Genomic DNA, 13,866 nt, shown 5'->3' with positions numbered 1-13,866 from the left:
GCTACTCTCCAATGGATAACCACAATAGACAAGATTATCCGAATCAGCGAGTGCCGTCCCGACCAAGCAGTGGGTTACGCCACCCAGTCATTTGAAGATGAGGCTATGTACTGGTGGGAAACTATGGAACAAAGGAAGACTCAATGAGAGATTAAGGCAATGAGGTGGGATGACCTGAAGGAGTTAGTGATGAAAAAGTTCTGTGTTGATGCCGAGGTTGAGAGGGCCAAGATGAAATTTCTGAATCTGAAGGCGGGCAAGTTGACACACCACGAGTACACGACTGAATTCAACCGTATGTCTAGGCTGGTGCCCGACATGGTGAGCACTGAGGCTAAACGGATCAAGTGCTATGTAAGGGGGCTACCCCAGAAGGTCCACACGTTAGTCAGGACTAGCAAACCTGCTACCTTTGACTCTGCAGTTGACTTAGCACAAGTGGTTTATGATGATCTGGCAGCAGATGATGTGGAAGTGGAAGATGAGGAAGTTGAAATAAAGAAAAGGAACCCAGACCTAAAACCAAATGAAGCTGATGAAGAGAACCCGCCTAAGAAGAAGGCAAGGCAGGAGAAGTTCGCTTCTTGTAAAAAATGTGGAAGGAAGCACCTGGGGAGTGCCGAATGGGGTTAGGTGTTTGCTACAGGTGTGGAAAAGCAGGACATTCCTCCTGGGAATGCAAGGATCACCATAGGTGTCATAACTGTGGAGGGCAGGGACACTTGGCAAGGGACTGCAGGAAGCCAAGGGAGGAGCGCAGGACAGAGGGGAATGCTTGAGGATTAACAGTTTCTTCTGGTTGCTTAGAAACGACCATTTAAGAAGGCTAGTTAATAGCCATCAGTTGTAATCTATGTTTGAATTATGAATGACTTAACATGTGTTTTTATGTATGTTTTATTGTTTTAAAGTTTATACTGGATTTGTCTAAATTAATTATGATAAGAAATAGACACGAAATGATTTTGGTTATGAATGGTTGTTATGCTAGAATAAAATGTCATGTTAGACAATATGGTTAAAAAGTACGAAACAACGAAGGACAAGACGAGACTTGGTACATCGAGGGCCTCATGAACAAGCTACCTTAAATAGCTAAAGCACATGAACATCAATCGATGACTGCAAGTCAGGAGTAAGAAGAATAACCCAGAAAGCAAAGACGGTTCTATGAAGTGCGTGAATATAAGAAGTGTTACATATACAAGGAATAAGCTAGGTTTCGGGGACGAAACCTCTTTAAGGAGGGAAGACTTGTAACATCCCGAAAATTCTAAAATAATATTTAATGTATTAGTTACGTCGGGTGAAGTAATTGAGTTAGTGGGTAAATAATAATAAAAATAAAGGATAAGTAGGCTAGTTAAAGGAATTAATCATGAACCAAAAAGGAAAGATGGACTTTGAGTCCATGGGCTTAAGGGAGTATAAATACCCCTTAAACCCTAATCCTTTCCATTTCCATCCATATTATCCATCTTAGTCTCTCTACACCTTAAAAACACACACTTAAGCCAAACAACACCTCCTTTGCCGCCCGCCAACATCCAAACCCTAAAAAAGATCATAGTAACGTTAGATCTTCGATCATACAAGCAATATAACAAGTCCAAGATCACGTATCAAGCTATCCGTAACCTAGAAACATCAAAAGGTATGTTCTTTATGATTAAATGTTACGTTTTTATGAACGGTTTGTTATGAAACTTAACCCTAGAGTAGATCGGGTCTAGAAGTTTCATAAAGTAGAAAACTTGATGATAAAAGTGGACTTAATATATTCATTAGCTAAGGATCTAGCTAAAATGGGTTTAAAATCGATAAAGCTTTAAGCTTTATACCTAAAACGGGTTTCGAAAGTAATAAAGGTTCAAGCTTTATGCTAAAACGGACAAGATCTTGATAATGAAACGTTAACAGATAAGAATAGTGGAGAAAGGTGGTTAAAAGTTGTGTTATGAACTGTTAAACAATTACCTGACTAAGAAACGATGGAAAGATAGGAAAAACGAGCTGAAAGCATCAGACCTTGGGTTCTCGGTCAACGAGAGTTCTCGATCAGCTCGTGTCCTCGGTGACCAAGAGCTCTCGGTCAGCTCGTGTTCTCGGTGACTAAGAGTTCTCGGTCAGCTCGTGTTCTCGGTCCAGTACGTGATCTCGGCCATACATGAGTTCTCGGCCACCTGGTGCTCTGTTGACCGTGGGCCTGGTCAGTTGGGCCCATAGGTTTTAATGAATAGTGCACCTGATCCAACTAATTGGCCCATATGTAAGAGTTAGACAAGCAGGACCAACTTAAAAAGTGTGTTGGCTAGTTAGAACACCAACTTAAATAATTAAACAGTTAAGTAACAAACAAATATTGTACAGTTAGCCAAGCTCAGCTAAAGAGAAGGAATAATCACTAACGGAAGACGTGACTGCAATCAGGTGAGTTTCTAGCCCCATTTTTCTTGTTATGTTTTCGGGGCTGTGTGCATACTCGATGTGAAGTGTGAATACACTTACCTTAAGTGGTGAGTGTATGCTATAGATGCTATACGAGGTAGTTATCATATAATGTTTGTCGGTGCGTGAAAGATCTTAGGATATTGCACGTATTGCCAAGGGAAGAGATTAGTTCCTTACATGGATATTACATAATAGCTTATATACGGTGTTCCTTATATGGATAATATATTGAGCTCCTTCTATCGATAAGGTATAATGTTCCTTCTATGGATAGTATGGTGTTCCTTCTATGGATAGTATAATGTTCCTTCTATGTATAGTATATTGTTCCTTCTATGGATAGTATCATGTTCCTTCTATGGATAGTATAGTGTTCCTTCTATGGAAAGTATAGTGTTCCTTCTATGGAAAGTATATAGGGTGTTCCTTCTATGGATAATATATATATATATATATATATATATAGAGTGTTCCTTCTATGGCTAATATATGTATAGAGTGTTCCTTCTATGGATAATATATGTATAGAGTGTCCCTTCTATGGATAATATATAGAGTGTTCCTTTTTTGGATAATATATATAGATTGTTCCTTTCATGGAAAACATATACAGTACGAGTAGTAGTACATATTACTTTATTTGATATTATGTGACGTTCCTCTTATGGATAATTATACAGAGTTACAGTATTATTACGTGTCTTCGGATACGTGTAAAAATGTATGAGAACGTATTTTATGTTTCCTGATTAACTAGAACTCACTCAGCGTAGCTGACTGTTAGTATGCACGCAGGTGCATATGTTCATTGAGAGGGCATGAGGATGACACATGGCATGGATTGAACGGCTGGCATCTGAAGATGATGTTTTAAATATGATATTTCATGTTATGGTTTTAAAGAAAGTTTAGCTGTTTTGTAATGAACGGTTACAGTTTTTATATTCTGCGAAAGTTTTAATTAACTCTGATTGTAAACTACGTGAATGAGTAAATCCAACGACCAGATGTGAGGCACCGGGAACGGGGCCTTACACCCAAGCCTGAAACGAAAAAACAAGCGAAAAGACAAAGAAAAACGGAAGAAAACACAAGAAAAACAAGTAACACGCCTCTATGCTCCAAGAAAACAAGCCCCCATGCTTCTGATCACAAGAAAATTCAAAAATCTACAAGAAAAGATAAACACTGAAGACAAAAGCACGGGGCCGTGCCTCCTCAACCACGGGGCCGTGGTCACCTTCAGATAAGACAAAATGAATTTAAGCACATGTCAATAAAAAGCACGGGGTCATGCCTCAGAAGCACGCCCCCGTGGTGAGTCATCATGTACGATCTGACAACATGTAACTGGGACACGTGGACACGGGGCCGTGCCTCATTGAGCACGGGGCCGTGCTCCTTCCTCCAGACTGCCTATAAATAGAGGTTTAAGTTGCAATCACTTGGCGTGCTTGAAGAAGATATCTAAACGGGTTTCTTATATAAAAACACCCACATTACACTCATATTGAAGATCTTGTGAGGAGTTTGAAGGCTTGGAGATTATCATCATCATCCATCATCATCAACATCACCATAATCCATCATCATTAACAAGGGAGACTCATTCACATTTTGTTAGATTGTTCTAGTTTAATCATGTTTTTGTTATCATCGTCTCTTTTTATGTTCATAATAATGCTCATTATGAGCTAAACTCCATATAGTTTTTTTCCTGGGTATTTAGTATGGCTTTTATTTAACTTATTGTTTGTTTATCTATTTTTGAAGTGTTAATTTTCTATTATATTTAATTAACTGTACTTTTGGTGTTATATTTAATGGTTTAATGTTATTTTGTCGCTACTTTTTGTTTATTTACCTGACCCGCATTTTGAACCGACCTAACTGGTAAAACCGTACTTTACTCTTAGTTATAAATAAAAGAAATTTGACAAAATGTGTAAGAAAATTTTGGAACAGTTTTCAACATTATTGCTTTCTAAACTGATGAAAAACGGGTTTGTTCCAATGGAAAATCCGTTTGATTGCGTTTTTGGACTTCCGTCAAGTGTGGAGGAAATTCAACGCCCAGTCACTACTAAACCACCTAGAAAACACAATAACCGGAAACAGAGACGGGCTCATCGCAGGCATCATGCTCACCACCAGGATGATTATTCCTAAGCTCATATATTTTTACGTATGGGTGCTAAAGCTTCGAGACCGAATGATAATTTACTAATTGTTGAAGGTGCATGAGTGTGTTCTGACTTTTTATTGTGGTCGAGGTTTGTAATGTATAATGACCGGGAGGCCTAAAATGTGGTTCAACTGACACATGATTTGATTATTAGGGTTTGTGTCAATCTTCTCATTGGTGGTTAAAAACTGGTTCATTATAGGAACCGGTGTGAGTTGGAATCGGTTTTATCAACGAATAACCAGAACCAGGTTGGGTTTCGGTTTGCATGATTTTATTTTATTTTCTTTAATATAAAATGTACAGTAAAAAAAAATGAAGTTCACCTTTTAATTATTCTTTTAGAAATCACGAAACCATAAATCGCAATGTATTGTATAAAACACAGAAATCAATTTTTTTTTATTTTTTTAATGTTAAATCTTCGTTGTCGTTTAGTGTTTAATCGTTTAATAGTCTTCGTCGAAACTTCAACTGTAGTGTCGTTCTTCATTGAAAGCAATTTCTTCACCGGTAAGTGTGGTCATCATTCCTCTTGCTACCTCCTCGTATGTGTGTGTTCTATGGTATTTTTGCCTTCAACCTAAGTTATAGGGTTATTATAACGGTTAAATCTCGTCCTCAAAACCGGTTTTCCAACAACCTGTTATTCGTAACCTGGTTCCAAGCCAGTTCCTAGGCAAAATGTGTGGAACCAAAGTCAAATCAGTGGGTTGGGTTGGAACCGAATAGGAACTGGTTTAGAATCGGTTGGGTCCGAGTTTGTAACCGCTTTTACCACATCAAAAGTAAAAATAAGAAGTAAATCCTGAAAGTTAAGATATTACATACCAGCATGGTTTTAACACATTGCAACACTAATATAATAACTTTCCAAACTGTAAATGCAATTAGATTCATCCCATTACATAAACAATTAAGAAATTACATTAACATGCATGCATGCATATATGCTAGCATTTTGTTGCATGTTATATAGAATCAGATGAGTTCTACTGCATTGAATCAATTAGAACACGTACAAACTCATTAATTAACGAAATCATATACTAATTTTGTTGGAGAGGATTAGAAGTAGCCAATTCACGGGCCTCGAATTTGGCCAAAGCAGAAACAGCCAGTCGGTTGATCTTCGGGTATCATGCCTCCACCCTTGCTGGTATCAATGGCCTCTAATAGCTTCACAACTTCATCCATTTCCGGCCGCTTGTCTGGATTTGCATCCCAGCATTTTCTCATAATGTTTGCTAAAGAACTTGGGCAGCATCTTGGTATTTCTGGCCTCAGATTCTGACAATCATATAATATGAGTTACAATCAAGTTAATTGGGTTGATATTTAACTAATCAATGCTTCTAGAAAACAGTAAAAAACAGCAAAGTTGTGTTTTCCTACAAAAAGAAATACTTATGTTTTACTTCTAAAAAGTCTGGAAATCTTGAAAATTCTTAACAGTGTAAAAATTCATCTAAAATAGTGTTTTTCTCTGTTCAAATTCACACTTTTTTAAAACAAAGTGTTTTCTTTTCGCCGAGGAACAGATCTTATCGTTTTAGATACATTACAAATGATACGATTAATACAAATGTCAAACATGAATACAACTCGTTTAACTACTTTATAGCTTATTGTTATAACAGAGTTGTATGTTTCATGTACCAACGGATATTGTACTTTTCATTAAAATCGTGTCTTAAACAGGCCAGGAGCCCAAAAAATGTCAATGTAAGTGTATATGTGTACTCACGTGGCGAACAACTGCTGAGGAAACTTCAGAAAAACTGAGAAATGGGTATGGAAGATCACAGCAATAAGTTTCCCACAAGCATACACCAAAACTGTATACATCACACTTTCTATTATATGGCTTTCCTTGAAGAACCTGATAAACACATGTTAGGTTTTCTATGCGATACGAATTATAGTTTATAAATAAGTTCTATAAATAAAAGCACTAGATCACCTCAGGAGCCATGTAACCTAGTGTTCCAGTTTCACCCGTCATGTCTCTAGGATTCTGAGCTTCAACACGAGCAACACCAAAGTCAGCAATCTTTAGGTTTCGATGAGCATCCAGCAACATATTTTCGGCTTTAACATCACGATGCACAATCTTCTTCGAATGGAGGTAGCTCAATCTGCATAAAACCCAAATATTTGTTGTAGAGATATAACATTATCCAAATCGACGCATGGAGTTATAGATTAACAAGCCGGAAATGACACGTTTAGAGTAAGATAATACAAAAGTCCATATCATACAAGAGAAACTCACCCTCTAGCTAGATCCATAGCAAGTTGAATAACAACTTTATAAGGGGGCTTCCTCCTCCTATTCTTGTACAATAACCCTTTTAGCGTGCCACCCGTGAGAAACTCGACAACGACACAACAAGCCTTAGATGGAAGTTTATCCATCGAACCATCACTTTGGGTTCTCTCAGGAATCTTGAGATTCGATGTCCCCATAGAAGCACCCACAAACTGCATTTCATTTTAGGATTATTTACAACATCAAAAGAAAGTATGTGTTAAACAGGCATGCGCGTTGGCGTACGCTAGTAACATTTGGATGGTCTAACTTGTACCAAACGGCAACTTCTTGCCGAAATGATGCTCTTAAAGAAGCCAGTTCTGTAGTAGTTGCCATATCATCCTCACCCCAATCCAATAGTTTCACTGTAAATCAAGAAATAACCAGGATTTTTAATTTAGATCATCAGATAGTTTAGTTCTGTTCTATCCCATATTTGATATTAATTTGGTAAAACAACAAAATATTCGAACCGGATCATGTGAGCTTGTACTTGAATTCCCCCAATTTTTGCAACTTTGTTTTAATTCCCCTTTTTAACAAAATAAATAAACGAACCCTTGATTCGAGTAATTCACGATTTTGGTGGGCAATTTTAGCCTTTTTAGTTTTCGCTCAACGTACCACGAAAGGAATCTTATAAAAAAGACTCTAGATTGTTTTATCTTTTAATTTGATTCCGCTCTACGTTAGATGTCTGGAACTTAAAGCCTTTATATAGATAAATTGTTTCTAAATGTACGAGGAATGAATGCATAAGAGGTCTTGAAAAATGAAAATTACCAGCAACATCTTGGTTATCATAAGTGCCACGATAAACGGTACCATATGTTCCTCTAGCAATAAGATTCTTGAGTTCCAACTTAGCCAAATCAATCTCCCATGGTTCCTTCGGTCCATTAGACTCTACATTTCTCGACCAAGCGCGACTCAAATGTTTCTCTAGATGCACATCCAAGCTTTTGAGATCAATTTGATCCGCTCTAAACAACATGTCTTTGGTGCTCGCTGACATGTTGTTGTCCCGCAACATATAATTCTCTCTAATGCTTCCCATGCTTTTCAAGTTTGATTCAGAAACCTCCGGCTTAGGCTTTTCTTCGGTTTCCTCATTTCTTGAATCCATTATCTGGAAATAAACAGATATATGGTGATCACCCATTCACAAACACAAAAGGGTACAAAACTAAAAACAAAAAAAAGGTTACATTTTCTTTTCATGCATTATATTTCAAAAGTCCTAATCATATGCATCATAAGGAACATATATGGATACCACATTATGTAGATAGAGCCTATATTTTCATCATCTGGTTATGATTTTGCTTTTGACAAAAAAGATTGATCAAGCATGTTTCATTTTTTAAAGTAAATATTGTTACAAGATGAATGGTAAAAGGAGGACATACACACCAAATTGATTGCTCTAACAAATTGTAGGAGAGAAAGATGAAAGGGAGAAATAAAGGTTGACTATACCCTAAAATAATGAAAGAAAGAAAGAAAGAGATGAGTCACATGATGATTTATTCCGAATGAGAAGATAAACACTAAAGATAAACGTTTGTTTATAGGAGCCACTTATTTTGCGAAATTATTGGGAAAGGAGATTAAGTGGCTCTAATCTTTTACCTATTAATTAGACTTGTGGAATAAGTGGCTCTAATTCTCTTATAGATCAATTTTTACTCTTTCTTACCACATTTTTTGCATGTCCCTCATTTATCCAACAAGATAAATAAACATAGGGCAGTCCAAATATGTAGGATGGAAACAGACTTCCTTTTTTGATATTAGTTACTTGTATTTTGTTAAATAAAACATTGATCTGTTAGTGATGGGAAGAAACAAGTCCATCGATCGTTAACATGTATATTATAGTTCTGGTCTGGTTTGGCTGGGTCTAGTAATAAAAAAAGATAAAACCAACTTAAATTTCAAAAACATAACAAAAGTATATCAATCGTAATAAGAAATGCATAATAGAAATACAATATCTCTACATATGCTCTTCACGGATTTTTGTTTTATTTTTTAAACCTAGTAATTACATCATGTATGAAAACAATACAAAACCATTCTTTTCAATATACCAAATACAACTATCTCTTGAATTCTCATTAATCTGATTACACAAATTGAACTTCACATGCCGCATTACCGAAACGCGTCTCTCAGCACTTGCTATTGCAACCGGTAGAGATATTTAAATGTAATGTGCTTCTTTGTTTCAACCATCAATTTTACAAAACTAGATAGTGTAATGTCTATAAATATTGCTTGGGAATCAAACACATATTTTGGAGTTGATATGGAAAAAGCGAAAACTACTTCATATGAAAAAACATAAGAGTTGAAGACTGCTATGCGAAAACTGTTATAAGAAGATCTGTAAGCGAGTAAGGAATGCGAGAACACTTCAGTTTGCGAAAACTATAGGCTAACAATGTATAAATAGTTTTTTCTTATTTCATTTTGTAACTCTTGCACCAGATATTGTCACGTTTCTCTTTATAAGCACTTTGAGATTGAATGAAGCTTTGATTTATATTTACTTGATTCATCACGATTCATGGTTTTATAGTTCAATAGGACGATACCACATAGATTCCGCATTTGTGATATTGATGACGTGCGTATCCTTACCCACCCATAAGCTTAACAATAAAGAAGCATCTCACAATTAATGGAAGCTTAGGAATAAAAGAGCAGCAGACATAAGCTGCCATATGGGGATGCCTGACACTTGCTCAGCAAGATTCCTAAGTTGACTAAGAAACTCATGCTACAGTATTGTCAGAAAAAGTCACAACTGATCAAAAGCTGGGTCTGTCATAAAGTAAAAGCAACTACGATACAAAATAAAATCTGAGTGCAGGTTACATGGAAATGGCATGCACCCAGTCTGCATGAGCTAAAAGAAGAGCTAACTTTTTCTACTTAAGAAGCTTCAGCTTCCCCTAGAGAAGCTTCCGACTACCTATAAATAGAACACTCTACCAAATGTATTCTCATTCTCATTCACTCTATTCTCTCTATACTCTCTCTTCATACTTATCAACCTAAAGACCAGATTACTTATTCTCACGCAAGAGACCCCTTCCTGCGGTGAGACTAATCGTTCTTGCTTTTCTTTGATTCTTTGCAGGAACAGTAAGCTTCGATAGGATCACACTCTGGAACCACCATACTATCATTGTTCGCTATATTCGTTGTAGCAACAAGTGACACCCACCGTGGGGCTAGCGCTACCTACAACAACAATTCTGGTAGTCTTAGCTCCATTGTTCTCAAGTATTATCCTCTTATGGTCGGAAAGAGTCATCCTAATCAAAGAATTCCTACGAACGATGATCGTTCGGAAAATGACACCTCGCCGGAGGAAAATGTTGGTTGTAGTTCGTCGGAAATGAACAGGCTTTTGGTCATGTCATCACAATCCTTTGAGTTTCAAACACCACCCTTGTCTAGAAGTGGAACATTCTTCACAATGAGTGATTTTCTCCTTTCGGTGGAAAGAATAGATATGACACCGGAGGGTGTTAAACAGAACTTCCTTCGATGAACAATTATGCTTAGGAAGAGCGAGCTAAAGGGGTGAGGATAAGGTTAGATTACAATGAGGAACCTGAGGTTACACTCTTCCCTATGTCTCGTCCATTAAACACGAGCATTCCTTCTCTGTCGAGAAGAAACACTTAGGGACCTAGCAGCTCGTAGATAGGAGAATACGAGAACACAAGCTCTCCTCGGGAAATGGTAAGTCTCACAGCTTCACCCATAACCCCTAATGGAACGAGAAAATTCACCATGGAACAGCTTTTTCAAAGCTCACTCGTTGTGGTACTCCCTCAACAAGTACCTCCCTGGTAGAAGCTTTAATGTCATTACCTCTGGCTAGAAGCATGATAACAGCACCTATGGTAGAAACTACATACTCCATGCCTCAAGCTAACCTGCAGCCAGGCCTCATGCTGCCTAGTATGACATACCCTCAGATGGCTGCCTTGATTATGTCCCAATATGGTCAGCCATAGACAGAAAGCTTACAATGTCAAGCTTCCCAAGGCTTCCCAGCTATAAGTCATCTTGTGGTAACCCAAGCTCCAAGTATCATCGCTACTAAAACAAGCGACTTGACACACTTGGAACCTTACCAACCTTACAAACTATCAACCTTGTCATGCTTCTTCAAACAGATAGAAAATTTTGTATTCCAAACAAAAATTAAGATGCCAACTAATGTTAAGACCTATGATGGAACAGAAGATCCCGAATATCACTTTCAGATCTTCACGGGAGTAGCTACCGTAGAAAGATGGAACGATGCGGAGTGTTGTCACATGGGGACCTGCCGGACTTTGGTTTAACACCCTTTCGTCAAGAAGCATAGCTTCCTTTGATGACTTATATCAAAGCTTCTTGACCAACTTCACTCAACGAAGAAGATGAACCAAAGACGTGGCTGTCCTACATCAAATCTGGCAGAAAGAACATGAAGACCTTAGAGTATTCATGGATAGATACAAGAAAGAATACTTGAATTACAATTGTGCTTTAGAAAAGATGCTTGTATCAGGCTACATGAACGCCATAGAGGCCAAAAGGCTAGTGAGAAGGTTCCATGAAAACATTCCTCAAACCATGAATGAAGCTTTCGAAAGAACATAAGCTTACCTTCGAGGGGAGGAAGCATTGGACAACCAAGAAACAAGGAAACGTGACCATAGAAACTGGAAAAGCTACCCATTGGAAGGAAAGAACCCCTGGTTCCAGTCCTTCGTTGAGAAGCACCCACAGAAGTACCACGAGCATCTAAGGTCAGATGACATAAGCCACTCTTCTCAACATTAAAAACCACAAGAGTAAGACAAGCTGATCTTCTCCGTGTTAACTAAAACTCCACAAGAGATCCTAGCCTCCGAGGAGGTCAAGCACAAATTTTTTCCTCCCCATCCATTGTCTAAACCGACACGCAACCAGGACGCAAGCAAGTTTTGTGCCTTCCACAATGATATTGGCCATCACACAAATGATTGTTTCCAATTAAAGAAGTGTATTGAAGATGCCGTTTAAAGTGGTGAGTTAGCTCACATACTCAAGGATCCAAAAGAAGGTAAAGGGAGCGGAAAGAAGGTATTTAGAGTAAACATGATTCAGATTTGCAACGAAAGGCAACGAACGCTCGCATGGAACCAACATAGCATATGCTTCCCTCCGACAACCCTCACAACAACTCCGGTCATTGTAGAAGCCGAGCTTAATGGCTTCCCCATAGACGTAGCTTACATGGAATGTGGGGCGGAAACGAAGGCTATGTATGAAATATTTTTCCTAAAGCTCCCTCAAGAAATCAAGAATGAACTAACAAACCAACAACTCTCTTAAGAGTTTCGCTAGAGAGAAGTTTACCCCCCCCCCCCCCGGGAAGCTCACTTTAGATGTTCGGTTGAGAGACATAGACCTTTCTCGAGTTGAGATGCTTACCTTCACAGTGGTCAGGCACCCATCTAACTATAATATACTCATTTGAAGAACCAAAATCGCAAGTTTCGATGCATTAGTGTCCACGACCCATGGAATGATGAAATCCCACCACGGGAGGAATAGCTACGATGGTACCAACACAAGAAGCTTTACTCATAGCTGTCGGATAAGAATCATGGGAGCTCAATGAAGACATAAAAGATGACCTTGTGCATGAAAATAAGCATCAATCTAGCTTACCCTTAACAAACCATCAAAGTCAACAATAAGCTTCACTCTCAAACTTTGAGTAAACTTATAACTTTGTTACAAAAAAGTAAGGATGTTATCTCATGGTGTCCAAACGACATGACAAGGGTTCCAAGGGAATATGCTGAGCATTCCTTAAACATCTCACCCACACATAAACCATTTGCTCAATAAATAGAAGCATGGCTACTGAAAGAAGCTTAGCTTCCTAGACAAGCTTGTCAAAGCCAACATACTCCGAGAGGTAAGATACCATTCTTGGATTGCAAACTAATTATGGTTAAAAAAATTTGATGGATCTTGGCGAATGTGTGTGGATATCAAAGATATTAACAAAGCGTGTCCCAAGGATAGCTACCCTCTACCAAAGATAGACTGGAACGTAGATTCCCTTACATGCTTCCAATACAAATGCTTCCCGGATGCTTACAAAGGCTACCACTAGATCTTAATGAAGGTTGAAGACCAAGAGAAGACCACATTCCACACCTGTAAGAGAATCTACTTTTACAAGAAGATTCCCTTTGTCTTGAAGAATGTCGGGGCTACATACCAACGATTGATCGACAACACCTTCTCGAATCAAATTGTAAAGAACATGGAAGCTTATGTTGATGACTTGGTCATAAAAAGAAAATGCGAGAAATAAATGCTTAATGACATCAAAGAGACAATCCAAAATCTTAGAAGCATCAACATGAAGCTCAATCTAGTCAAATGCACATTTGGATTCGAAGAATGTAAATTCTTGGGTTATTTAATTGATAAACAAAGCATAAAAGCTAACCCAAGTAAGATGCAAGCTGTTCTTAATTTACATTCTCCAAAAACAAAGAAGGAGATTCAAAGCCTCAATGGTAAGATTGTTGCACTCAAACTTTCAAAATCAGCAGAAAAGTCTTTACCCTTCTTTAAAACTTTGAAGAATTGCAACGAAAAGAAAGATTTTCAATGGACTAGTGAGGCAGAAGCTACATTCCTAGCCCTGAAACAACATCTAGCTTCCTTGCCTGCCCTGGCAGCTCCTCAAGAAGGAGAAGTAATTACAGCTTACCTTTCTACAATAAGGGAAGCTATCAGCTCAATTCTTATTACACGCCCATTGAGAGTAAACATGATTAGAAGGGCACTACGAGAAGCCGAACTCAATTACACGCTCATTAAGAAGCTAATCCTAGCA

The 13,866-nt window shown here is 38.0% G+C and overlaps 1 protein-coding gene and 1 pseudogene across 1 annotated transcript; both read right to left on the bottom strand.

Annotated features, from left to right (window-relative positions):
- Positions 1-5,719: 5,719 nt before the first annotated feature.
- On the bottom strand, positions 5,720-7,126 carry LOC143586105 (serine/threonine-protein kinase 54 pseudogene; annotated as a pseudogene).
- Positions 6,909-8,368, bottom strand: LOC143586106 (serine/threonine-protein kinase 52-like). Its single transcript, XM_077067724.1, has 2 exons — positions 7,734-8,368; positions 6,909-7,315 (listed from the first exon to the last, which is right to left on the bottom strand). Exons 1-2 carry the CDS (start codon positions 8,110-8,112, stop codon positions 7,143-7,145), a joined length of 552 nt encoding a protein of 183 aa, XP_076923839.1. The 5' UTR covers positions 8,113-8,368; the 3' UTR covers positions 6,909-7,142.
- Between the last annotated feature and the right edge of the window lie 5,498 nt (positions 8,369-13,866).

Source organism: Bidens hawaiensis, unplaced genomic scaffold, assembly GCF_021521415.1.
Source record: "Bidens hawaiensis isolate Kalapana, Puna unplaced genomic scaffold, B.hawaiensis_p1.1 tig00034312_1, whole genome shotgun sequence".
NCBI classification, from domain to species: Eukaryota; Viridiplantae; Streptophyta; class Magnoliopsida; order Asterales; family Asteraceae; genus Bidens; species Bidens hawaiensis.
The sequence above is the reverse complement of the archived record's forward strand: the minus strand, read 5'-3'. Positions and strand labels throughout refer to the sequence as shown.

What these genes read in the sequence shown, in the direction of transcription:
- LOC143586106 (XM_077067724.1), bottom strand. Translation starts at nt 8,112, where the DNA reads ATGGGTGATCACCATATATCTGTTTATTTCCAGATAATGGATTCAAGA. An exon ending in TGATAACCAAGATGTTGCTG is followed by an intron (nt 7,316 to 7,733) that starts GTAATTTTCATT and finishes CTTGATTTACAG; the next exon opens with TGAAACTATTGGATTGGGGT.